The sequence below is a fragment of the Phasianus colchicus genome, chromosome 4 (genome assembly GCF_987193195.1).
Source record: "Phasianus colchicus chromosome 4, bPhaCol1.hap1.1, whole genome shotgun sequence".
Taxonomy (NCBI): domain Eukaryota; kingdom Metazoa; phylum Chordata; class Aves; order Galliformes; family Phasianidae; genus Phasianus; species Phasianus colchicus.
In genome coordinates this window covers 32,120,819-32,147,291 of record NC_143439.1, presented here as the reverse complement: position 1 = coordinate 32,147,291, position 26,473 = coordinate 32,120,819, and the positions used below count along the sequence as shown (strand labels likewise).

General features: G+C 39.0%; 2 protein-coding genes across 12 annotated transcripts in view; both read left to right on the top strand.

Annotated features, from left to right (window-relative positions):
* The window catches only part of ANKRD17 (ankyrin repeat domain 17), an 81,814-nt gene extending 79,525 nt beyond the window's left edge, over positions 1-2,289 (top strand). For all 9 annotated transcript variants that reach the window (XM_090139094.1, XM_090139093.1, XM_090139091.1 and 6 more), the window contains 3 exons: positions 241-416; positions 723-887; positions 1,708-2,289. In XM_090139094.1, coding sequence (XP_089995220.1) covers positions 241-416; positions 723-887; positions 1,708-1,767 — 401 coding nt within the window. In that variant the 3' untranslated portion in view covers positions 1,768-2,289. The remainder of the gene's footprint in view (positions 1-240; positions 417-722; positions 888-1,707) is intronic.
* A 105-nt stretch (positions 2,290-2,394) lies between these two features.
* COX18 (cytochrome c oxidase assembly factor COX18) overlaps positions 2,395-26,473 on the top strand; it is a 44,291-nt gene continuing 20,212 nt past the window's right edge. For 2 of the 3 annotated variants that reach the window (XR_016466021.1, XM_031596806.2), the window contains exons 1-5: positions 2,395-4,425; positions 4,973-5,073; positions 5,725-5,888; positions 7,009-7,121; positions 8,150-8,257. Coding sequence is in view for 2 of the 3 variants with exons in the window: in XM_031596806.2 (XP_031452666.2) it covers positions 4,132-4,425; positions 4,973-5,073; positions 5,725-5,888; positions 7,009-7,121; positions 8,150-8,257 (780 nt within the window). In the remaining variant the exon portion in view is untranslated. Of the gene's footprint in view, positions 4,426-4,972; positions 5,074-5,724; positions 5,889-7,008; positions 7,122-8,149; positions 8,258-9,054; positions 9,722-26,473 lie in introns of those variants that run through there. The other variant, XM_031596804.2, reaches the window with a different exon arrangement.

Below are 26,473 nucleotides of genomic sequence, written 5' to 3'. Positions count from 1 at the left end.
TCTATGCTTTTGCTTATCATAAGAACTTCTGCCTGAGTTCATGGTGGGAAAAAAAGTTGTGAAAGAATGATAACAAAGTTCTATGTTCTAAGTTGGAATGAAGTTCTATGCAGGGGGGTGCATGGGAACTGTAAACTGAGCAAATGTCACTTCTATCAATGTTACAGTGTGCGAACATTAGTACTGGTAAACATTATCAGTGGATGTTATAATGTTGTTTCTGTGTTGGTCTATTGTTAGATAAAGTGGACTGGTGTCATAGTGGAATGGGGAGCCACATGATCCACAGGCCCATGTCTGATCCAGGTGTGTTTTCACACCAAGCCATGGAAAGAGACAGCACGGGAATCATAACGCCTTCTGGTACATTCCATCAGCCCGTTCCTGCAGGATACATGGACTTCCCAAAAGTTGGGGTAATGATCCTCTTGTACTTTATATGTGCTGTACCGCTTGATTTTTCTACGTCTGTGTGTCTTGCAGATAGAGAACATGAGATACTGCTTGCTGTGCAGCTCAGCATCTGTGAGCAGTACTGCAGAAGCCTAGAACTAGCAAAATATCATGCCCATGATTTAATGAAGATTATTCCTAAATTAAAGCTGCTTCTTACTACTTCAAGACAGAATGTCTTTTAATATTGAGTCCCATTTTGTATGTTTAATAGGAGTAGTGTTCATGAATACATATACTGATGCTTGTTTTTTTTCCTCTTTCATAAGGGTATGCCTTTCTCTGTGTATGGGAATGCAATGATTCCTCCAGTAGCCCCCATCACAGATGGTACTGGGGGCCCAATATTTAATGGGCCTCATGCTGCTGACCCATCTTGGAACTCTCTAATAAAGATGGTTTCAAATTCCACAGAAAATAACGGGCCTCAGACGGTAATGTCTTTTATTCTTATGTTTGCAGTTTTGTTCTAGCTTAAGAAACCATGTGGTGAAGATACAAGATCCTAGCTGGTAGAAAGTTTAAAAAAAAAGTCTCTTCTTTTTGCTTGTTTCTTAAGGTTTTTTTCTTATTCCTTTCTACTTCTCCCCACAGTACAGACATACAGACAATCTATAAACATTAGTTGTCTATCCAAAATTAATATAAAAAACAGCATCAGTAAGTTAATGCAGTTTAAAGAAGTGTACTTGAGAATTAGGATGTTTGGTTCCAGCTGAGTCTATTCAGTTGGAGTAGGCTCCTGATTAATTACAGCAGATAAGTTTCTTTGTGTTGTAGGCAAGACCTTATTGTTGGTCATTTATATGCTGAATTCCATGTTTATTCTTAATTATACATTGATTTCTATCATACTGACAGATACATGGGCAAAATACAGCCAACTGTTGGTCCTCAAGAAATGGCTCTACTTTGTTACACTTGAGTTTTCCTGGAGTTTAGCTTATTGGTATATTTTGGGAGAAAACATTTGAAGGTGACAGATTCAATTTCTCAGTCTTCTGAACTTTTATGAGGTAAAGAGGAAGGATAGCCTTTCACTCTGAAAGCTAGAGGTCTCATCTGAGCTGCAGCAGTGAAAAACATGATGAAAATAAATCCGTGTAGCTTATTGGTGACTGATTGCTATGTTTTCTGATGTTGTAATTCACTTCAGTGTGGTGGAAAATAAGCACTGCAATGTAGTTTTGATTTCCGAAATACTTTGTGTTGAAACTCTTCATACGTGGTACTAAGTTAAGCTATCTCTTTCAGGTGTGGACTGGAACTTGGACACCTCACATGAACAGTGTGCATATGAACCAACTTGGCTGAGTGGGATCAACGTGCTAGACTTGAGATTCCTTTTTCCAGAGGAAAATAAAAATGGCAGAAACAGTTTATGTGCTCCCAGATCATTCTACTGATGTGCTTGACTGAAGTGTGTAGGCTTTTTGCAGAAGAACTTACTAACTGACCTTTTTCTGTGAACATTGTGACTGCCCATTCCCCACCATCATACGTTTCAACTTAGTTAGCCTTTATTCTTTCCTTTTTTTTTTTTTTTTGACATAACTTTCTGTTGAAGCTGTTCTTTGGCTGGTTGGTTTTAGTACTGTAAACTGCTTCTGAGCAAACACAGAAATTTAGCAAAATTATGTAAACTTGATCCTGAAGTTTTAGAATGGCAAATAAATGTACAATTGTTTACATAACAAATGGCTAAGCAGAAAGTAAATTTCAATATGTCAGTATAGAGGCTCTACTTTATGTAGACTTAAATTAATGTGAGATATGTACCTTCATATTCAGAAATCTGGATGTTTCCTTCATACATTAAACTATTAATAAGCATAACTTTTCTACTTGTGTAATTTAAGTACAGTGTAAAAAAACTGGGCATTATCAGAGGGTTTTTTCCAAATGTGTGTTGGATTTTTTTTGAGAAGGTGTACATCAGTTGTAACCAGATATTAAGAGTTAACAAATTTCTTATGTGGAAAGCTTTTCAGACTAAAGTGCTTGAGAAAACAGAAGTTCGGCACATTAAGAGTTGCCCGGTAAAGAAGGTGAATGTGTCACACTGCACCGTCTCTTGAAAACTTATCGTTGGGTTCATGCAGCTAGGTCTCTACTTCTGTTCCTTGAGTGTTCTCAGAGTTTCTGTTCCTCCAGTTCCTTCTTTTGCCTGCAAAAGTCATTTCAAGAGATACATACTCTGTATGTGTTACTTCAAGAGCAAGAATATTAACTTGCTGTTACAGTAGAGCTTCACTGATGAAAACTGGCTCCAAGTGAAGGCTTATTTCAGAATAAGTGGCTTTGTTGTAGTATAGTGTCTTGTTCTGAACTGGATTGTTGACCAGTTAAGGTTTGTCTTGAGAAGTCCAATGAATAATTCCTTATTTCTTCACTTACAGAACGAACATTAATACCAGGAAACAAATTCTTGGGTCCTGTACAGCAAGGCAGTGATATGCAAAGCTTGAGTCAAATTCCCGTATGGTTTGTGTATGTGTGGCTTAAAGTATATTTACAAGTTGAGTGTGGTTTTGTGCCAGATGGTGTGGTCCACCATGATCTGTTACTAGTTATTCTGTGTGGGTGATGGCTGAATGGAAACTTGTTCTCTCTCTTGCTCTGCGTCACTTGAATTCAACTCCCTGGAAGAAACACCGACTTAGTTATATGGCCTGCTTCTCAGGCAGGACTTTTTGAAGTGTTATTTTGTATTTGTTATGGTAATTGTTAGTTAGTCAGAGGGAAGAAGAATACTTTTCCAAAGAAACCTGCTGCCTTTTAAAAATTCTGCAATTTCTGAGAAAAGAAAACCCAAGTTTTGCATGTACTGATGTCCCTATATGCGCCCTTATGTGATGTGCTAAGTAAGCAAGTTCATTTTTCCAGCTAATTACCTGGCATACGGTGTCTAAAGAACAGGTTATATCAAAATGGGTACCAAACTGTAGAACTGCTATGAAAGATGGTTACAATTCCATTTTAGCACCTTATTATGAGTGAAGAATAGTGCCATTCAGGTCTTCTCTGTGGCCTCAAGCCCTCTTTTAGTATCTTGTTTAATGCTTCAGTGCTAACTAGGATTCTTTGCATTCTTATTCTGAAATAATCCTTCTAACCAGTACCACTCGCCACTTATTACAGCAGTGTATTCCATGGGTCGAAAGAACAGAGTTTTAGGATGTGGTTTCTTAACGTGTTATTTTGTTGACTTGAAAATTCCAACTGTTGGCCAGGGGAGCTCAGGCTCGATGCTACACCTGTGGCAAGGGGCTTGCTAAACAAAATTCTGGGGTCTGTGGAAGTCTGTACTAGGAGCATTTTCTTTCAAATACATTTTTTTTTATATTTCAACTGTACTGCATTTTATTTGACCAATAAAAAAAGGAACGTACTCTTTTGAGACCTGGCAGGTCTTTATTATTTTTTTAAAGAACAAAACCACTGTTAACTAGTGGAACTGTGTAAACAGGGCTCAGGAAAGAGGTAAGTTGATGGAGTTGGCTACCCAGTGCGCTTTCCAGCTGCTCGCAGGGACGTAGGGCCGGCCGTCGCCCAGCCATCTGCCCTTCCCTTGCCCGCACCCAACATGGCGCCGGCGAAGCGCTGCCTGCGTCCTCTGGCGCATGTGCGAAGGCGGGAGCTGCGCGGCGGGAGCTGCGCGTGCCGTGACCGTGAGGCATGTGGCGGCTCGCGCGGTCGCTGAGGCGGAGCGGCTCGAGCTGGCAGTTGGGCGGCGCGGCCGTCGCTCGGTTGACGGTCGCCGCGGGGTCTCCGGCACCGAGCGGGAGCCCCGGCGGTTGGTACGAGTGGCTGGCGCAGTCGGTCCCCGTGCACTGGGCGGAAGATGGGCTGGTGGCACTGCAGGCGGCCGCGGGGCTGCCGTGGTGGGCCGCCATTGTGTGCGGCGGCGCCCTGCTCCGCAGCGCCGTCACCTTGCCGCTGGCCGCGCACCAGGGCCGCCTCCTGGCCAAGGTGGGTCCGCGCGCTCAGGGAACGGGGCTGCGGCGGCGGCGGCGCCTCGCTGCGCGTTTCTGCTTTTCTGTGCTCTTTCTTCGCTAGGCCTTAGGGGCTATGGGGCGTGGATCACTGCTGCCAGAGCTCGAGTGTCATTTGGGGTCATTGAGCTGTTTATTTGCAGGGTCGCGTAATCGCAGGGCGGTTTAGGTTGGAAGGACCTTAAAGCCCGCCCGGTTCCAGCCTCCTGCTGCGGATCAGGCTGCCCTCAGCACCTCCGGGGACGGGGCACCCGCATCCTCTCTGGGCAGCCTGTGCCGGGACCTCGCTGTCCTCTCAGCAAAGCATTGCTCCCTAACGTCTAACCTAATCTCCGCTCTCTTACTTTAAAGCCCTTCCCGTGAGACAATGGTGGGAAAGGTCTGGCTGGTAGGCAGGCGTGTTTCTCAGACGGTTCTTCAGTGGCTAACTCAAAAGTGCTGCAGTTTAACTTTTTATGCACATTTAACTGTTACATTTAACTGTTTTGTCAGGTCATAAACGTTATTTCCTTTTCTTTAGCTAGTTGGAAAACTTGCAGCCCGAGATTAAAAAACTAGCTGAGCAGCTTCGCTATGAAGTTTCTGTTCGTGGAAAGCAACTGGGTTGGTCTGAAAAGGTTGCCAGGTAAGATGATGATGATTGAGTATGCCTTACAAATTCATTCCAGGTGGAAGGTCCTCCTAACAGACTCTGCTTTTGCTGGAGACTTAGGTTGTGTTAGTGCTTTTATGACTTGTTTGCACTGGATGTATCTTAACAGGCAGTATCACAGTTTCAAAGCTCTGAATTTCTGATAGGTTTATGATTTCAGGGCCAAATCTAGGCATTTTTGTCTTTATGTCAGCAGTTTTCTTTAACTATCTAAAAGCATCAGAACATTGCTAGGGACTTACAGCTTGAAAGGCTACGGTCCTGACCCTTAGTGTGTGGCACAGTAAACTCATGAAGCAGCAGTGGATATTAGCTGGGCTACTGAAGGCTGTTTAGCTGGCCAGTGATGTCTGTGTTGGGAAAGCAATAGCCTTGATCAGGCAAAAATCACCAAAAAACATCAGACAAGTCACTGCTAGCAGCTAACAATGATGTGAAAAGTTGCTCAGATGAGTGAATGGGGCTATGAGTTGAAAAGAAAGGGGGCTGGCAAAGGAGAGAGAAGAGGAGGCACCTGAGTTGTGTTGATATGCTTCAGTTGATACTTTAGAATTTGAGAAGCCATTGTATTGTAATATGGTGTTTGTTTGTTTGTTTTGTATTGTTTTCTGCCCTTTCTAAAAGATTCCATTTTAAGAAGAACCTGCGGAGGATCATTACAGAACTGTACATTCGAGACAACTGCCATCCATTCAAAGCCACTTTATTGGTGTGGGTACAGATTCCAATGTGGGTCTGCGTGTCTCTTGCATTGCGCAACTGCAGTGTTGGTGCTTTGGACTCAGAAGGTGATCTGTTTGAATATATGCTCAAAACAGTCATTTGTCCCTTCATTTCTGTTGATACATGTCCTTATTTAGTTAAAGAATGTGGTCTCCTGAGTCTGATGTATAAGCTACTCTACTATTAAGTTTTTAAATGTAGCCTAGTTTAATCATAGATAAATATATACTAATATATAAAAGTTTATATAATATTTAATAATATATAATAAATTATAATAATGTAAGATATACAATATCTTAAAGGTTTTGATTAGGTACCATGTATGTGTTGTTGATCTAGAGTAGACCACAGTTTGTTTAAACAAGGAGCTTGCTTCCAGGCCACACCTTTGCCTTTCTTTGATCAGCTCGTGATCACTGGATCCAGATCTGTGTAAATGCTTTGCTGATCTCAGCTTATATGCACTCAGTATTTATAATGGAGTTGTAAGCTGTAGGATGCCTGTTTAAAAGCAGCGTTAGGATCTGAACTCTGGGAACAATGTGAAACATTTTGTTACATCATACAGGCATTTAATTGTGTTGTGGTCTACTGGAGACAGTTATTAGAAAAAAAAGACTCTGGATTTTTCTGCTCACAACATAGATTAGGAAGTAATGCTACTTCCTAATATGTTCACTGCTAATTGTATTTATTTCTTCTTAGTTTCATTAAAAAAAAAATACAAGGTGAAAGTTTGGGGCTTTTAAGTAACAATCCTGATATTCTGATATTTTAGAGGACAGGTTACAATTCGGTATTCTAAAAAACATGATGTTAAGCAAAATGTAGTTGCTTCAGATCCACAAATAGTCACCGTATGTTCCTACACTGCGTGTTCTCCTTTTGGGTCCTGAAAAGGTTGTTCAGATCTGCTTGATTTTGATCACTGGCTGACTTGAATCGGTGGCTGTCACAAGCCAACCTGTGTTTTGGTTGTCTTCTACCATTTTTTCTTGGTGTTCCTAGCAGAATCTTCCACGTGGGTGTTCACATAGAAGATTTTTGTTTTACTAAAATCTATTATGTAGATTAGATGCTTCTAGGAACTTGGATAATTTCACTGCAATACTTGGCACAATTCTGATGAACTTGAGTAGAAGATAGCCTTAATTCCTTTTCTTCTTTATGTTGTTGTTTCAGTTCAAGAACAGTTTTTGACAGGTGGAGCACTGTGGTTTACAGACCTCACAGCACCAGATTCCACATGGATTATGCCAGTTTCACTTGGACTCTTGAATTTGCTGATAGTGGAGGTATGTTGGTGGAATAAACAGGACAATTCCAAAAGGATACATATACATATTGTAGAATTCTAAGGCAGTGTTACTCACTTATAAAACACAGTAATGTCCTTGATATTGTGACTGCTTTAAATGCATTGATCAGAAACGAAGAATAGCCTAATGATGCTGTGTGCATGTGTTGTTTGGAGATTATTAATTCTAATGTGACATGTCTGAGAAACTTTATTTGCTTTGCTTGAACCTCCATGATGTTTAGTCTTAACTCTGAAGTTGCTCCTAAAAATTGCTGCTTTAATGAGCTCCTTGCTTTTAAAGCATGAAAATGCATCCCAGAAATACTTTGTTAGCGCGTTGTAGTCAAATTTAATATTATTCTTAATATATTGTAAAATCCAGAACTTCAGAAGATAGTTGGGGAGATGAGTAAACAAACACATTTTAAATAATAATTTTACTTTCCCACGTTTTTTTAATGGAAAAATTTTTAGTTATCTTTGCCTTTATTTATCTTTTTTTTTTAGTTTTTGTTATCTTTGACTAATCATTAATATAATCATTTATCATCTGGATTTCATTATTTCTTCATTGCCGACTGTGACGCGTGGACTAAAACTGCCTTATGAGAATAAAAGTCATTGGTGACTGCACACTTGATTCTGTTATCTTTCAGTTATCCAGCCACTGTTTCTTCTTCCTGTTGGTAGCCCCTTCTGGAAGGGCTGTGCTCAGGGACTCACTGTTGGCAATTTTGAATGTGCCATAGTAGCTTTTTTAATACATTGCTTTGAAATTATTTGGAAGAGTGCTTTGCTAGCTTGATATGAATTTTTTGCTACAGAGGATTAATAATATCAAATGTGAAACAAGGGAAAGGTGTTACCGGTGTGCTAACTGAAATGGATAACGAGAAAATGAACATAATGTGTGACCAGGAATACAGGCTTACAGAAGTTCTGCTGTTGCCTTTTTTTCTCATTTTAGTTGTTTCAAAAAGAACTTTCTTTTGTAACTGTGAGCTTCTCCCTTCTTCCCTTCAGATCTTTGCTTCACAAAAACTGGAAGCTTCCAGGTTCCAGAAGCTTGCTACAAATTTCTTTAGAGCGTTGTCAGTAGTAATGATCCCTATTGCTGCAACAGTCCCCTCGGTATGTATGGAGTCTTAATACTGTGTCCTTTCACCTCTGACCGTTGTGCCCCAATTTCATAAATTCATAGCACTTAAAGGATGGCCCAGATGCCTGATCTGTTTAATAGATCTCTTATAATTTATATGTGTATAAAATAGTCTCTGCCAAAAAAAAGAATCTAATAGTGTCCATTACATTCTGCCTTTTGTCTGAGTTTGTGCTTTAATTGTTAATGCACTGGACTATTTTTGTTCAGTGGTAAAGAATCTGCAGTTACTGTTTCTAAACATTATTTTCTCAAACAAGAATTTGGAAAGAAATTCAGAGGGCTAGCATCCTTCTTGTGATTTCAGAAATGAGAGGCAGTGTTTGTCTAAGGAAATATAGCTGAAGCTTTGGTATGTACATATTTGCTTCCTGTAAGAAGAGAACGCCTTATTTTTGTAGATTGGGAAATTTTCCACATCCTTCTTAAATCAGTTCTCATTTTTATCCAGTGTTTTACTTGGAATGCTTTTGCAGTGGTATAGAAAACAGTGCATACAGTTGTCTCATCAGGTTTATTTAGTCTGAAACGTAGGTGTTTAAGCATGTTTAGTATGAATTAATTTATGAACTGTTGTCGAGCTGCAGTATAGATGACATTTTTCTCCCAGAATTGTTGAGAGCGGAAAATCATATATTTGAAATGGAACGTAGTGTATATTTAGCATAGGTTTGTTGTTTTTCTTATAACTGGGAATGTGGTTGTGGTTTGTGAAGAGCTGCCTAAATTACACCTAGGGAGGCTGAAATCGGTGTTTGTCTTGTTGCAGTCCATGGCGTTGTACTGGTTGTCCTCAAGCTTCATGGGACTCTCTCACAACCTGTTGCTCCGTTCTCCGACTGTTCGCCGACTGTGTTGCATACCGAGGACCAAATCTGACTCAGATACTCCTTACAGGGATATTGTGGCTGCCTTGACTACCAAATACAGTTTTAAGAAATAACACGCTTTGAACTGTTGGAAGAGCTATCCCACGTAATTCATATGTGCCGTTGAGAAGTGATATTTTGTTGAGATGCTCCCTGTAAAGCACTACAGCTGAAATTATATTTATTTTCCAAATAAAACATTGATCATCTGGCTAAAAAGAATGATTCGTCAACACAAATATATGTTTTGGGAAGTTTGGTTCCAAGGATGTTAGTTTTGCAGTTTGAACGGTCCAGGAATGCAAGTTTGTCCCCTAAATTGTAAAGAGTTACGAAGATAAATCTGTGACTCATCTAGGCTACTTTCTTGTAGCAAAGCTGGTTTGATCTATGGACTAGTGAACAAAATTTTGGGACTGGGGAGAGGGTGGATGGACTCTGTAGTTACTGGCTTATTTCTTAATTGAGATGTCATCAGTTGATATTCACGTGGTTCATTTTGCAGTCTTTGTAACAGTTCTCATACATGATTTCCTCAAACTGCGAAGTAAACTGGATCATTATTCATCTTTCTGCGTTAGATTTGGAATTATGAGGACAAGTTTATTGTTTCTGGTGAATCTCTGTTGAGTGACAGCATTACGTTGGTTTTTTTTGTCAGTGTAGTTGTATGTAGGCACTTCTGTAGGATTAAACTGTGTTTATGTATAGCCTTGCTCTGCATACGTTTTAAGTCAGCAGATGTGCATTGTGACGAAGCCTATGTCCCGTTGCACAAAAGTTTGTGCAAGTCCAGTCTCATTAAAGGTAATTTGTCATCTTAGAGAAGCAGAAATTGGGGTAGAAATGCCATATCATTCTCATACCGCAAAAACAAGATGATTCATGATGTAACTGTTTAAGCCAGTGCTCAGTAATCTTTGGTAAGTGGAAGTTAATTTTAAAATAACTGTGGTTGTTTATCTGTGTTTGTGGGGTTTTTTTGTTGGTTTTGTTTACTGTTTTGTGTTGTGTTGGTTGGTTGGTTAGTTGATCGATTGTTTTAAGAAAAAATTGTTCATCATTGAGGAAAGAGAAAAGGCAAACAGAGTACCAGGCTGGCAGCAGCCAACAGTAAGAAATCAGTGGTCACGTGCCTTCATCAAGGCTCCCTGCTCCTTTGTTTTATTCCTTCTGTTGGTTTGTTTCTTGCGTCTTTGTTTCCCTCGTGGAGCAAAAGATGGGGTTGAAGGATTCATCAAGACTTTGCCCTATAGACATGCAGGCACGGCTCTTCAAAATGTTTGTTCGAACTTAAATGTCAGTAGCTTTCAGTCCTGGTGTTGCACTACAACATGCAGGTGTATTTTCGCTAGGGACATTTGTGATGTTCCCTCCCGTATTTGCTTCAGGAGCATAAAAAAAAAAAATTATATAAGTGTTATTTTCTAATTACGTTTTATTTAACTTTACTGCTCATCAGTTTTACTGTTTCTTTAAGAATAACGGTAATGTAATCCTCTGTAATAAGCTGATTTTCTCAAGAAGATATTTCTTTCCCTTTTGAGGTTTCAGTCAGAGGTTGTGCTGTTGCTTGCAAACATGTATGCAATTCTTGTATACTGGAAAATGGATTTGTTTTGACAGTGAGGAAGTGCCTTTGCAAGATTTTGGCATTTTGTGTCATTTTAAATGTTGGAGAATGATTCATTTAACAGCGTTGCTGTCAGATCTGGCTGGATGCAAAAACAAAGACAGTGAAGGTTGCTGTTGATTTTTGCTCATAGATTTGTAGAAAGGGTGACTGTATTCTTCATGACCTCAAATAGCATAGCAGGATTTAGAGATTGTATTTATGGCTCCTGCTAAAGCCAGAGGGTTACCCTGAAATGGTAACAGGGTAAGACTTGATGGGCACAGCTGATAGTTTTTTGTGCTGGGTGCCATTTAACTAAGGGTAGTGTGAGTAGGCCTTTCTTATTTCATAATAGTTTTATAGTTGTTTCACCTCAGATCTCTGCTAAGGTAGTGACGAGTGTGTGATTTCTCTCAGCGATAGAGTGAGGTCAAGTGGTAGGTTTAACAGTTGATAAATAAACAAGAAAAAAATAAACCTTACTACTGATTTGAAAGAGCAAGCAGATGGTCTACAAGGTGTTTGATTAAAAGGGGACTGGTTGCAGACAAATATATTTAAGGATAAGAAGGGTCTTAAGTGTTTTTGAGGAAGAAGATAAGAATGTGTTGGGGTTTTTTGTTCTGCTTTTTCAGCATCACACCTCAAGTTTACAAGATGCTGTGAGAGGAATTATCTTCCTTCTGGGATGCGTATCAGAGAAAGTGCTAGTTTATTCAAGTGGAGCCTGAAGATAATTTCACAGTGCCCTGAGTGTTGTATATTTTGCAGACATGTACTTTTTCTGGGAGCAAATGAACTCTCCCATGTGCCTTTTTTGGCAGCTAGGGACTGAGGTGGCAAAACTTAATCTCCCAATGTAGCTCTATTTAGTAAAGTTCCTAACTGTAGTTGCAGTTTACATCTGCCTTCTGTATATGTAAATTGAGAGTAAGCTTCTGTATTTGGGGTGAAGAAAAAGCAAAAATGCTGTGATTTTTTTTCAGAACATTGACAAAATATAAAGACAAAGTATGGTTACAGGTTGATAACTCACAGAGGCAGCATCTTCCAGGAAAAAACAGTAAGATTAAGGAAATCTTGTTTATTTCATAGTCAAACACAGAGGAACTGTTCTTCTTTGCCTGTTCCAGGCATCCAGAAATTTCATATTTCTGCGTTACCACCTTTCTGTCTCTGTCAGAAATGCTAGCAGTTTTGGGTGAGGAGTATTTTGTTCTCTCTCTCCTATAGAAAGGAATACAGTGAGTAGAAGAAACAGTTGGGGGTTTTTTGGTTGTTCTTTTTTGCTTGGTTTTAAAGTATTTTCATTCAATTTGGTCCTTGAATGCACAGGTACGTACACAGTACCACAATATGTGAACACTGTGAAGAACTGCTTGAGGGTATCATGCACAGTAGTTTTCCTTTCATTGCTCAGCAGGGCAGCTGGTTGGGGGAAATAAGAATGGTTTTATTTGTGAAGCAGACAGATGTGGTGATAACTACAGAATAGGAATTGTATTTCTCCCAGTAGAGAAAGCACTGACAACTCTGACTGGTATTTTTATTTCTGAATTACATAGCATTAGTTCAGGCATAAAGGAAGTTGGTGTGGTGCTTCAGCCCTAATTACAGACTGGTTGCTCATGTCTGGCCACACCCTTGCATTATGGCTGCTGTTGTACTTCATTTACATTGTGCTCATTAAAGAAGTGTCTTAGCCTTTCAGTTGATCACTGGAGCAAACAGTGACTGAGATCTCAAATTTCGACATTTCAGCCAGTAACAGTGTCTGTCAAAGTAGTTCCTAACAATAAGGGACAACAGTGTTTGTATTCCTGTGCAATACAAACACTGCTTCTAATTTACATATAGTGTCTTGATATTACTAGATCCTGTTCCACAAATTCTTTAAATTCTTTCAAGACAATCAAAAGCACTGGAATTTCTAAATTGTTTTTCCTAGTGTTGCCAAAAAAAACCCCCACCCCTCTGAAAAGCAGAAGCAAGTTCCATGAATCCCAGGAATCTCTTAACATGAAGCTGACCTTTAAACAGTAGCACAAATAAATAAAATTCAGTCGCTGTTTCCACTTCAACACAACGGATGAAAATCTTTAAAAAGGGATTATTAAATAGCATCCGAGATTTGTGCACTTCAGCCACAAAACTGTCTGAAAGCTGTTGAATAGAAAAGACAGGACTAATTATAAAATCAACTCTAAGGCAGGAAGTGGTGTTCCACTCTGTGCTGAAGAAAGTCTGTGTGCCTCAGACATCAGTCGTGTGAGTGCTGATACTGACAAGCACGTGGTAAGCAAGAGGCAAGGTGGGAAAAGGGGAAGACTATTTTTTGTTTAGAGTATGTATACCTTTATATGCACATTTGTCTACACACACAACTTTCTTTTACCCTTTCTTTGAAACTCCATGATTTTTAGAGAGCAGCTTTGTTCTCTGTGACTTCCCAGATTAAAAGCAGGGGCAGTTCAGCAACCTGAATTTGAATTAGAAACTACATCAGCTGTCGGAGAGCTCTTTTTTCAAGTGTTTTTTTTTTTTTACTTTTATTTAATACGCTGTGTGCTGAGCAATCATGCTTAGACCCTTAGAGGAAGCCATGATTTTTGTTCCAATATCATTAGACAGACCAAATACTCTTAAGGCTGTGTTTTGTATAAGTGGTTTGAATTTCATAGAATCATAGAATGGCCTGGGTTGAAAAGGACTACAATGATCATCTAGTTTCAACCACCCTGCTATGTGCAGGGTCGCCAACCAGCAGACCAGGCTGCCCAGAGCCACATCCAGCCTGGCCTTGAATGCCTGCAGGGATGGGGCATCCACAGCCTCTCTAGGCAACCTGTTCCAGTGTGTCACCACCCTTTGTATGAGAAACTTCCTCCTAATATCTAACCTAAACCTCCCCTGCCTCAGTTTAAAACCATTCCCCCTTTTCCTATCATGATCCACCCTCGTAAACAGCTGTTCGCCCTCCTATTTATACGCTCCCTTCAAGTACTGGAAGGCTGCAATGAGGTCTCCCCAGAGGGAGGTGCTCAAGCCCTCTGATCATCTTAGTGGCCCTTCTCTGGACCTGCTCTAAGAGCTCTGCATCTTTCTCTGTAGCTGTAAGGACTGTATACTGACCAGCCTAAAACAGAAAGTTGAGATTGTCTTGTAAATTACTAAATTGCAAGTACGTAATCTTGCTTTGCAGGCACCAGACTAGCACCAGACAACAGGCTGAAAGGTGTGAGCTTGGTATTAATTATACATTGGTGGTCGTGTCTTTGATACTCCTTTTCCTCTGATTTATCAATACCTGTTTTTCTTAATTTGCTTACCGAGTGGAAGAGCTTACTCCAATACACATGTCCTATGTTAATCTAAACAATTTTATGTGGTGTTTTGGTACAACCATATGCCTGTGTTGAAATTAAGCATGGTTAGCAACCTGTTTTAACAGGGGATTTGGATTAGTCCTTGTGACCCTTCCTTTTCACCGTAAAAGCTGCTGTGTTAGCATGCAAAGCACCAGGACTGTAAAGCAATTGAAGATCTGTGCTTTGTATCAATATTTGGGTTTGAATTTTTGTTTGTTTCAGTAAAAGGTAAGAAACTATTCATATAAACTTAAATTTTTTAAAATGAAAAATTCCTTAAGTTTTAAAGGATTTTCTCCTTTAAGAATTAAGATTATTGCTTAAGATTATACGATATGGTGATAACTTGGTAATATAAGGATTTGGATGTCTCAGGCGTGGGACATTTACTTGCTGTAAATGTGCACATGTCCATACTTGGCAATTAAAATGCTGTTTTTTTGAGTTTAGGATGCTGTGCATTATGTCTGGATTTGGGGGTATTAATATTTCTTGTGGGCACACTGGTTTTCAGTACGTGTTCCACGTATGCACCTTCAGGTAATTCTTGACCTGCACTAAAAAGATTCTGCTACTTGGAAAGTTCCACCTTACTTTGTTGATGTAAACAGGTGGGAGCAAACATTTTAGCACAAAATCTGAAGCACTTACCTGAATTACAATGTGCTTAGCATGCTGCCATGATTTTAGCATTGGAAAACTAATGGCACTATATACTTACAAATCCTATTCATTGTGTGGTTTAATCTTGCCACTATTTTCCTCGGTCACTCATTTAACCATTGGCTGCATAATGGAATTGTAGAGCCCTGTTCCTACTACAGTTGCATTTTGGCACCTTGTTAAATATATTTAAGCTTTCTAAAGTGTATCAAAAATCAATTTCCATATGGGGGAAATTAGTTTTCTGGTTGGTATCTCTAACACTGTATTGCAGTAGCTGAGGATGTCCTACTTTATAGATTAATGTTTACAAGATTGCAAGTACAGAGAGAGACGGTTCTGGCTGACAGAAGCAATTTTGAAGAAAGAGCCAAGTTAGATGCCATCGTATTGATTGTACTGTGCTTGTACAGATTGGACTCTTGGAGTTGCATTTAATATCTAGTTGTGAATTACAGCACATAATTGATATAACTGCATCCATATGTGACCAGGATGTTCTCCAAGAACTTGTGGGGAAACTGAAAGTCAAACAAGGCAATGAAGGCATTGTGTCTGATCAGGAAACAGCTTAAATGCATCTGTAATGCAGGCGTTTTGTGCTGTTCTGGAAACTGGGATTTGCTAACAAGACTGATACATTCTTACATATTCCAGAGTCTAACGCTAAGTTCATGTGCTCATTCTTACAGCAACATAAGCTGAAAGCAGCTTGGTGCTGCCGGTGTATGTCATTTCTTGTCCAAAAGACCCACATTAAAAGAAGGAAGGGATGGTTGTGGCTCAAAAATAGAAGAGAGAGAGTTTCTTCAGGGTAGAAAAGCAACTCTTAGTAAGTTTAGGAATGTGGCAAACAGCTCAAAAGCCACATTTAAGGGACCATGTTATGGGGTCAGAATTGATATAATAAAGCCTTTTCCAGGATTGCATTAGATGTGAGAAATCGTTTCTAGGTATTTAGAAAGTGTTATAGAGCTTCCCGAATGCTGTCTTGTGATTTTGTCTCTGCTGAAGTTACCACTGCCAAATGTGAATTTTGGGAGGTAAACAGGCAGTAGGGGGAGCTGCTATGCTGTGAAGCTCAAGAAGAGCAATTCCCTTCCTGCCCCATTGCCATCCCTTCAGCTTCCTTAGCGTGGGTTTATCTGAAACGGGATCCTTGTTTCCAGCTTGGGAACAGAGCCTGCTGAAGCTTCTGGGTAGAACTTTAAACCAGGTACGGTGTTTTCTTTGAAAAATAAAATGGGATCTCTTGGGAAGCATAGAGAGAGCCTTGAAACAGATTGCTGAAAAATATCGTGCAGATTAACACCTCTGTGGGGACACCAAAAGTTTACTAAGTAATAATACAGACTGTGCAAAGTTCTTTAACGTGTTTTTGAAAGTCTGCTGCTTTCTAAGATTTGTGTCACTCTAGGGTTTGGTGAAGAAATATTTATATTTTTTCCTTGGGATTATATCTGTGTTGAAGTAAGAGATATGTGGCACATATATATAAATGAAGAGAAAAAGCATATTTAATATAGTTATATTTAGATTTATAGGTACGTATACACCATGCATTTTCATAAATATTTAGTTTTAAATATTTGAGTATAATCATATTCTGAAGAGCCAGCAGATCCTTGTCACGGGTAAAACACACGTAATGTCAGCTAAAATTTGTCAGGAACTGATTAAAATGTGACACTTCCCTGTCAATAAGAGAAACATTTCTATTAAATGCTATGTAACAGTTAATATTAGCTACAATTTAACTAACCCATGCTTTTTTTCTGAAATCCCTAGGAATCCATTTGCAGCATAAAGATTGCTATCCTGAATTCATGTCAGTTATTTGCGGCCTTTAAGACTCTCTTCTATATCATAGATTGTTCCAGGTCTGAGCAAACTGTGCACCAAAGATAAAAGTGAGACTACACATAAGACAGATATTTTCACCTGCATAAAACTTTAGCATGAGTTTTGCCATTCTACCACACGTGCAAATTTTTTGTGCTGTTTTGTGAAAAACAACATGGTGCAGTAGCTTGATAACCTGGATGCTCAGTTCTCCATTTATTTGTATATTATTCACACCATTTAAATTCTGCTTCTATTAGAGAATCACACCCAAGATCCTTCTCTGCAAATCAAAAGAGAATCAAGTCCCTCTGAATGTATGTGGTGGTGAATTTCTTATAGTATTATTTTAGATGAAACTTGAATCTGGAAGAAGATTGTTGAAATAATGCAGCTATGCAGGGAAGAGGCTAGAATTGTGGAACTGAAACCAGTCCAGTCAAATTCAGCAAAATTTAAGTTCCTTGGATGAGTTCTTCTCTGATAGAGCTTAGAATTTCTGAAAGGTTCTGGTGCAGGTTGTGTTTGGAGTTTAAGTTGGAGCCTTCATTGTACATATTGAGTCTCTATTCCAAAGCCCCAAGAGTGTGCATGGAAACTTTCCAAGCTGCTGTAAAAATTAATCTATTAATACACAGAAGTTGTTTCAGCGAAGACAAGCTGAGAGAACACAAGGTGAAAATGAGAAGTACTAGAAAATCTTATTTGGCTGTTGATAATATTCTAAAAGTATGATCTCCAAAAAAGGCCTCTCTTTAAATGCATGTTGACTGCTCCTACCTATCCTGTGAAATCAGGGTTTCTTTTATGTGCATGTGACCAGGCAAACCTCCTCATGCACACGCTACATATGCATCTCAATTTAAGATTTATGGTACTTAAAAACATAAGTTTTTTACAGGTCATATGTTCTCCATTGTCTAGGAAATAATAGCCTGAATTCTGAAGACAGGGCTGGGATGGATACTTGTTAGCTTTAATAGTTTTGTCCTGATAAAAACTGTGTGCCTAAAGTTTATTTCCATTTTCAGCTGTTGTTATTACTCTATTAAAATACATTTTCTGCACTAAAATACTTTGATATTTATGCTGTTTCTTGAAGAGAATTAGGACTTTACCATCGTCTTTCCTACAATGCATATCCATTGTAAAAATATTCTTTTGTTTTCAGTCCACATGAATGAGATGACACAGACAACATTCTATCTTGGGCAGAAAGAGCTTATCAGCTGTAGAAGTTTAGTGTCTATAAGACTTTCTTTTATGCTACAGTATGGGTAGCATAAAGTGGCCTTGCAAGTGGTCGTGTAACATTAGACAGAGTGCTTTCTGCCAGTAAGTGAGCAGAGGTTGATCTCTGGAGAAAAAAGCAGAAAACGTTTCTCAGAAAACATAGGAACATAATGGAATTGAAGTGGCTTGAAAAAGTGTGTGTTATTCTTCCTGGATGATATCACACTATTAAAATAATATGTACTTATCGTTCTAATTGGCCTAACTTATTCTGCATGCTTCCTATCTTGACTTTACTAAAAACAGTGCAGAGTTAATAGCCAAGCCCCATAACTTGGAATAGACAGAGAGAATACTACTTTAGGTTTCTTAGTAATAGTAGGAATGATACTTTGAGAACGGATGGATTTTCCTTTGTAGCAACTCTTATTATCTTGAAATATTGCAAAGAAGATGAGGTTGTGAGTGTCACATTCAAGATGCAAACATAAGTAAAATGTAATACCTTTTACAAAGCACTGGAGAAAAGTGCTGTTGCCTGCCAGAGAATTTGAAACTGTTTGCCAGGCCATCTTGGTGGATGCTTTAATAGCAAGTCCAAATTCTTAATTCAAAATTGAGTTTCTAGGGTGGATTCTTTGAAGTGCAGAGAATGTTTTGAAAGGCAGGCTGTCGATTATTGGCACTTCAGTTTCCAAGATTTCAGAAAATCAAAACATGCCTGAGCATTTTTTAACTTGCTATTGTACACACGGGGGTGCTCTAACTATAGTTAATGCTGTTGGTCGTTGGGCTGCCAGAGCTGTAAAATCTGGGACAAGCAGGCAGGCCTCAGATTTTTCAAACATTTTTCTTCTCTCTTTCATCTTGATGCTGCTTCAGAACTTAATCAGCCCATCCCTTTGCAGCATTCACTGCTTTTCCACCTGCTTGCTGTGTCCCTTTGAAGTAACCCAGTGTTTAACACTGCTAATCTTTAAAATAATGGAACAAACTTGCTAGCTGGTCTCTCTGAACTAAGGATGCCAAATGGAAATTGGCAGGTGTTAGAACAATCCCTCTTACTGCCTAGTTGTCTTAGCAAAGCCATCTGTATTTGCAGCCATGTGGCCAGCTAGGAGGAGAACCTCTTTGTTTTTTCACATGATAATGTTGGACTACCTGTATTTAATTGACCTGACTTATTTCTAATGGTAAATAAAGTACTGTTTGTTCCTTTGAAGCTCAGCATAGCACAAAGAGTAACAGCAGCTGCTGTTCTTATAAGTGAGGCTTGTTCCTCTTTTTTAAAGTCTGAGGGATCACAAGTTTGTATTTTAGTAAAACAAAAGAGAAGGGAGCAGGCCAATGGGGAATTGCACCACATAAAAGCAGTCTGAGGGAATGTGCTTAATTCCATATTTTTTTTATTCTTTTTTTCCTTTCTACTTTGTATTTAGCACTAGTTTTGGCCATGATTTCATAATATTAGAACTAGATATTGCTGGATCTCTCAGCAATGAAAGCGTGGTCTAGATTAAGCTGGACTGTGCGATTGCAATTGTTTCACATTAGAGGACACAATTACAGAGTTCATGCTGACATCGGGCTTTTTCTTACCAGTGCTATACCAACTGCAGCAGGATGGAGCATACTAGATCTAGCAAAAGGTTAGGCACAGAAAGAGAGGAGGTGCTATGAGCCTGAAGCTACAAAGTTAGCCTGCCAAAATGTTCTAAACGTATATAAATTGGCAAAATGAAATAACTGTTTCTGCAGTTATCCATGTGGATTCTTTTGTCAGTTTAAATGTGTATGTTCCTAGAGAGTTGATTTAAGGTTGGATCTGAGTACTCTGATTCAGTTTAACTGTATCTGTATGTAAATATAATGAAGATAGGCATGCATTATTTTTCTTCCACCAGGATTGTGTGATTAGTGTTGTGGGAAAAGTTCAAGCACAGTACAGTAGCAACTTGAAAAGAAGGGGTAGAATCCACTGACAGACCAGCATTTTTGCTCATCTGAAATGGTAGGGTATTGTACTCGCATATTTTCTGTGCTGAAGATTGTATCTCTCCTTCTTTGGTGTTCTGCACTCATAAGATACAGTGCTGGAATGGCATTTTCTTGTGTCAGCATTTCTGGAAATGTGAGACATGTTCCTCTCATCCCAGCTTCCAGGGAAACAAAAATAAAATGTTCTCTCTTGAATGGCATTGTATTTCATCTGAAATGGGAGAAAAGTAACCTCTACTTCCCTCTGCTCAGAAACTAAGGACCCTGAGCTGGAGTGCACATCAGCTTACTTGGCTATTACCTAGTATATCTGAAGTCAAGAATTGCTATTGCCTTGATAAGCAGTGAGGGAAACTGGATTGTTACTCAGCTGATAAGCTTTCTCACCTTTCCTCAGTTTATGTCCTACCAAGCCTACTGCAGCTGCTTCCTCAGGGTCTGGCAAATTCCAATCAGACTTAGCAGAGAATTTCTGCAGCCCAGTAATTGATCTTTAATAGAACTGCCATTACTGTTGCTGATTTGTATCAGGCCTTCTGTCAGTAGATGCCAGGTTGACATAGGAAAATTGAAAGTCCCTAGCAGGGGCAAAACTGTTTCACCATTCTGATGAATTACTACAATTGGTTTAAAAGGTATCAGTTTTGCATCCACACATCAACAGTAAAAAAGATGTTTTTGAAACTTGTTATTAGAGTACAGCTGGGAAATTGTGATACGATTATAAGCTTGATTTTTGCTTTGTAAGTCCAAGTCTTAAATGTGTTAAATGGAAGGGCCAGAAAGATGGAAAAGCGGCTTGGAATGTTGATGTGTACCACGCGTTTTGCAACAGGAATATGTTGTTAATTAGAAACAAATGCCAGCCTTTGCATCAGCCAGTTTTGAGTAAAAGGCCTTGTCAGATGGGCCTCGTTTTGTTTATCTTGTATTTGCCTGGGGACTCTTTCTCGATGTTGATCAAAAGTGGTGTGTAATTGTTCCATAGAAGGAAGAATGCAAAACTATGGCAAATGATTGATCCTTGAAAGTTCAAGAGGCTGAGGTCTTTGAATTGTAGACCAAATACATCTTGCAGTTAGAACAAGCCAAGAAGTTGTTCCTCCAATCTGATCTATAAAGATGAATTCTTTTACTTTAAACTGAGATGGGCTAGGAGTCTTCAGACTGAGACATGGTAACTTTAGAACCACTAGAACTTGTGTGGTAGAGCTCATTGGACTTATTTCAATCTTCATTCCTAGTTGAGTACTAGAATGGATAGCCATCATAACTACATTTTTTGGTTTGGGATTTGTTTTGTTTTTCTTTGGCAACTTCAAGAAATGCTGAAATATAACTTTTTTTTTCTGAGAGAAAATTTTAAATAAAAATTTGTCTCAAAGTTTTTGAAAAGCTGAATTGAATTTAAAGGGTCTGTTTGAGGTATCACCACGCCTAAGTCCATTGATTTTTCTACAGCACTTCAGTTTGAACAGGTAACTAAATACTCTTATGACCGATGCTGCTGTTGGAGGTTTTTCAAATATGAGTAGTGTATGTAAGGACAAGAGGCCTTCTGAATCTGAAGCATTATTGTTCAAAACAGTAATTGCAGAGTAGGTTTGTTTGGGCAGACTGTTAGAAGGATTCAGAGGTCCTTTTCTTTCCATGCAAGTTCCTTTCACCGTTTTAGTTTCTCTTAGTTGTAAGAACAGAGACTTCTCTTTGTAACTCAGCTCCTCACTGTTGATGAAAAGCCTTACTTTTGGGGGGAGGGAGGAGTTGTCTTGACATTCTTGGTTAATGTGTATGCCACAGAGAAACAAATTTTGAATTTGTTTTTTTGAGCTCAAGGTGGTGAATTGTTACTTACTGTCAGTCAGGCTAATTAGTAGTGTGTTAGTAGTTATAACAGACAAACCTTTTTCTTCTCTTCACTTGCTAACATGGAAAAGGAGTTTGCCCGTGAAGCATTCTGAAGAGGTTTTCCACCTCTTGCTCACATTTTATGTCACTGGTGAGCATGATGTAGGTAAGGAATGTTGGCTTGAGCTTCATAAGACAAATGGATCAGGAGAGGGCTAAGAATTCCTCTGAAAAGACTCTGCCTCTTCTACTCCTGTTCTAAACTGATAATCATTTGGGGGGTGGGAATATTCCCAAAGCTATAGAAGGACACATCTCTGAGTTGAGTACAGAGCTGTGCTGTTGTCTAAATTAGGTAGATTTGTGTCGGTTATGCAAGTGGAGGCTTATAGGATGTGAACACAGTGTTCTCTCCTTCCTGGTTGAAGTGTCCTGCTACATGGCAATTATAAGAAAGAGTATTATTTTTCAGTGCTTGGGAGAGATGGATAGCAGTGTCTTGCTGTAGGCTCTTTTGAGTATCATTTCTTAACTCAAGATCTGTTAGAGCTGTTACCTTCAGTGCATTAAGACAAGACCTTATCTAGTAGATGGGGCGAAGAGATATTTGAGTGTGCATGAAAATGGTAATGTGGACATCTGTGGTTAAAAGTTGAAAATGTGCTTTTATTGATGTTTTCCTAAGTTTTCAGCATATGATGTAGCATCATTATTAGTTTATAATTTATTATACTTAGGATCGTTTTCATTAATTCTCATTATTTTAATAGTGAAGGCAGCGAGGAAAAACTCAGATGCAAATACAGTCTTGTCCTTAGTGGTGGATTTCTAACTCCAGATCCCAAGGTGTGTTGCCACTTTGCAGGATAAGTTTGTTGTTGGTTTATACAATTTGCTTTGATTGGTTGAGTTTCTTAAATCTGCCTCTAAGAATACAGTATCTGAAAAGTGAGTGCATGGAGGTGGTTTGGGTTCTCATCCTAATGATTAATATCCCCCTTTTTGGGAGAAGGGATGCATTCCCTCATAGGATAGTGGATTGTGAATTGTGGTCAAGGACATGCGTGCCTAAAGAGATCTAGTTTGCTATCTGCACACCTGGCTTTCTCTGCTAGTAGCTTTTCATTTTGGTTTCTTTTTCTGAAGCTTGCCAGCTACCACCTCTTTTACTGTTTCTCACCGTGATTCTTGGTCATATAAGTTGCTTTCTTTTCTAGACTCAAGGAAATAAGGTAGGGGAAAGAGGAGACGGTTGTATGCATTCCAGCATAAGCATGGATTTGATGATACTGGATGGGTATAAATGTCTTGCTGGTTTTAAAACAAAGCATGTCGCTAGAAGTGTCTGGTTGATAAAATATAAGAAAGAGAAAATAATTCCTTTAATGCCAAGGAACTTTTCTTGTGGCTTAAAGCATTGCACTGGAAAAGGTTAGGTCCAGGACAGGAGACCAGATAATGAAGAAGAATGTGTGCTATCAGTCTGGAAGTGTAGGAGTCTCTTGCTTGAAAAAGCTTTTGTGTATTTCTCATTCCTACAAAGGTGTTGCCCATTTAATAAAATGACTTCAGATTAGGTTAAAAAATAGAAATAAAAATTGACAAACTAGGTAACTTTCTAGAGCAGAAGTGGGCACATTCCCTGGCATTGGTTGTCATAAGCTTTTCTTGGAGGGGAGAGGTTGTCTTAGTAGCAAGCTTTACCACAACAGCCAGTCTTGCCAGCCTGTTCCTTCCTGGACAAATCTGATGACCACTATTTGAGCTCCAAGCCTATTGTCATGCTGTTTATTTGTGTGAAAAGAAAGGAGTCATAAAAAGAGATCTTCCTGAAAGGGAGAAAACTTTTTCACATCTTTAGTAAGGATGCATAGCCTTGAATAGCCAGGAGAGAATTGTGGATTAAGAAACTCAAGTCTTCACTGAAGGAATATGGAATGAAATTTGGTGAATCCTGAGGATGGCAGGACATTTCATTCTGGGACAGTGTTGAGTTAAAATTATTCTCTTCACAATTGCTGAGTGCAAATGTGCTCGTTTTCCCTTTTATCCTTGACCCCAGTTCAACTTCCAGTGAAAGGTGGGTGTTGTTTTTTTTTAAACAACTTTGTGCAGTATTATTTTCATCATTAAATGAGGCAGAGAGATTAAAATCAGGTTTTTAACAGGTGCAGCACCACTGTATGTGTCAGTACTCCTTTCAAAATTCAAGCTGCAGTGATTCACGCTGTAATGTAAAATGCAGAAGCTATCGGAAGTCAACTACGGCAGTGTTTACAGGTAGTCATACCCTAATTTTTTCCTGTTTGTGTTTGTTGTTTCAACACTAAAAGAACTTCCTTTAATTTGGGCATCGAAGCCTGAAGTGTTCGGAGAAACAAAAGAAATGTTGAGTTCTCAGTTGTAGGTTGGACATCAAAAAGGGAGCATCTGTATATTGATTATAAATGGTAAGAAGGGCTGAAAGGAGGTATTTGGCAAAAATAGGAGAGGAAATGAGTTTTTTCCACATTTGGATTGTAACAATCCAAACAAGTATCTTATGTGATGCACATCCGTATCTTTTATACTGCCTTCAGTTTCCCTTTTTCATTATGAAGTAGTTGTGTGTTCGGACAGTACCCTGGAAAATACAACTATGTGTGCTTTCACTTAAGTGCTGCATAAACTGAACAAAGATGTTTTCCAAACAGAATTAGGATTTACAGATATGCAGGTTTAGTTTTGAAATAGCTGAGCCTTTTTTCAGTAATCATAGGATGCTTTTAGAATTGTGAGGCAAAAGATCTGTTCCCGTGGTTTGATTCTCAAGAGTCTTTTTATTGCCAGTAGTACCTCTGTTAAACAATATCTTACATCTTGCAGATGATTACATGATTTTAACTTTGATAAAGCTGGGTAAAGTTGAAATATATGTAAGTTAATTATTTCCAAAGTTTCTTTGCAAAGGCAGACAGCTGCCTCTTGGATATTTTCTTGAAATGGAGTATGGGTGGAACAGGGAAAGTAGGAGGAACAATGCTGTTGTAGTTTTACATGCAGTTTGGAAAATTCTCAGTATTTTGCTGTTCATACAGTCACTCTCACTACTATGTGATGTGTCTAGCAAATAGACCTTTCAGTACGATAAACAATATTGTTCCTTAAGTTCATCTCCAAATCCTTGTGGACCTACTGCCTAGCAAATGGATGCAGGCTATTTTTTTCCACCTGACACTGTACTATACTAATATCTCAGGTGAAGTGCAGTTATTTGCCCTAGGTTGTGTATCACCAGAAGCTGTGAACTCTGCTGCTGTACTAAAAGAGTATAGCAGTGGCCATGGGTGGTGGGTGTGACACACAGAGCTAATGGCTTGTGTAGCTAGATATGTTGGAATGAAGCAGAGTGGCTAGTGAGTTGTGAGTATAAAGTATAAGTATATGGGCAAGTATAAATTATGGGCATTAGTTTGAATTAGGAGCTCAGGCACAGGCAGGAATTGCAGAAGCAGGAGTGGGTTTGTCACTTTAAAGGCTCAGAAAGTATTGCAGACAACCAATAGCAGCCAGCACCATTTAAAGTGAGTGTCTAGGAAACATTTGCAGATAGTGCAATCCACTGTCCCATGCTATAATTCAGGAAAAATTGTTCTCTTGAGTGTGAATGTATATCTTGGTAGAGTGTGCCATTCAAGTTAAGACTCAAATGGCTTAATTGAGCAAACCTAGCAGGAAGGTAACACATGATCTAAGATGATAAATGCTGTTTAAGTGTTTGAAATCATGAGGATAGGACTATGATGGATTCTGTGACATTTTCAGCAGCCACATTCATGGCAGAGTTATGCGGACTCTGTTTGTAGCAGAGCATCTTGCTTGAGGCTGAACGTACATTTTATGTTACAGGAACAGTGCAGTAATTTGACTCTTGCGTTTTGTGGCTTTTAACATTTGGGTTCTGAATAGGTTCTGTGAAGCCGGAGACTGACCGGCTTCATGAACTGTTTGGAATTTCTGTGCTTGTAACAAAAAGAGATGCTAAGGTGTGATTTCCAGCCTGCTGTTACAGAGAAAGGAAAGGACCACTTGCTGCTTTATGGGTCCCCTTATCTTCAACACCTGTGGAAATCACAACTGGACTTTAAAAAAAAAAAAAAAAAACATCTGTATTCAAATGGGAACCCAGTTGGAAGGAAGCTGAGATGCAGGAATTCAGTTTTGAATAATAGACATAATTGCCCTTAAGGGTTCAAATTAAACCTTTTTGGTTTGCATGCTTGACATAAGCTGATGGAAATCATATGGAGTATAACTACAGATTAATGTAAGTCAGGAAACATACTTTTGTAAGGAAGTGAGAGTCAGAGAGACTGCACTGTAAAAATGCAATGTGGTCTAACCTTGGTCGGCTAATAATGTATTTTAATAGGAGTTGCTGCAGGCAGATAAAATTCTCTTCTGCATGAATTTCTGAACAGTTAGGCTGGGAAGGGAAAGGAGAAACATGGAACTTGAACTCTCTTTATGGCTTAGAACTTGAGCCCCTTTTGTCTAGAAATAATTAAAGGAGAAAATCTTTTACTAGGACCAAGTCAGTTGCTTATAAATGTATCTAATAAAAGTCAAATAGTGGCAGTACTCTCTAGGCACATTATTTCTATTTTGAAAATTGGCAAAGAAGAATTTTAATTTAGAGAATTTGTATTGAAGTAGTCTAAAACTTGTGGGTACAGCTGAAGGGATTTACAGTTTTGAGTGCTCAAGTTTTGT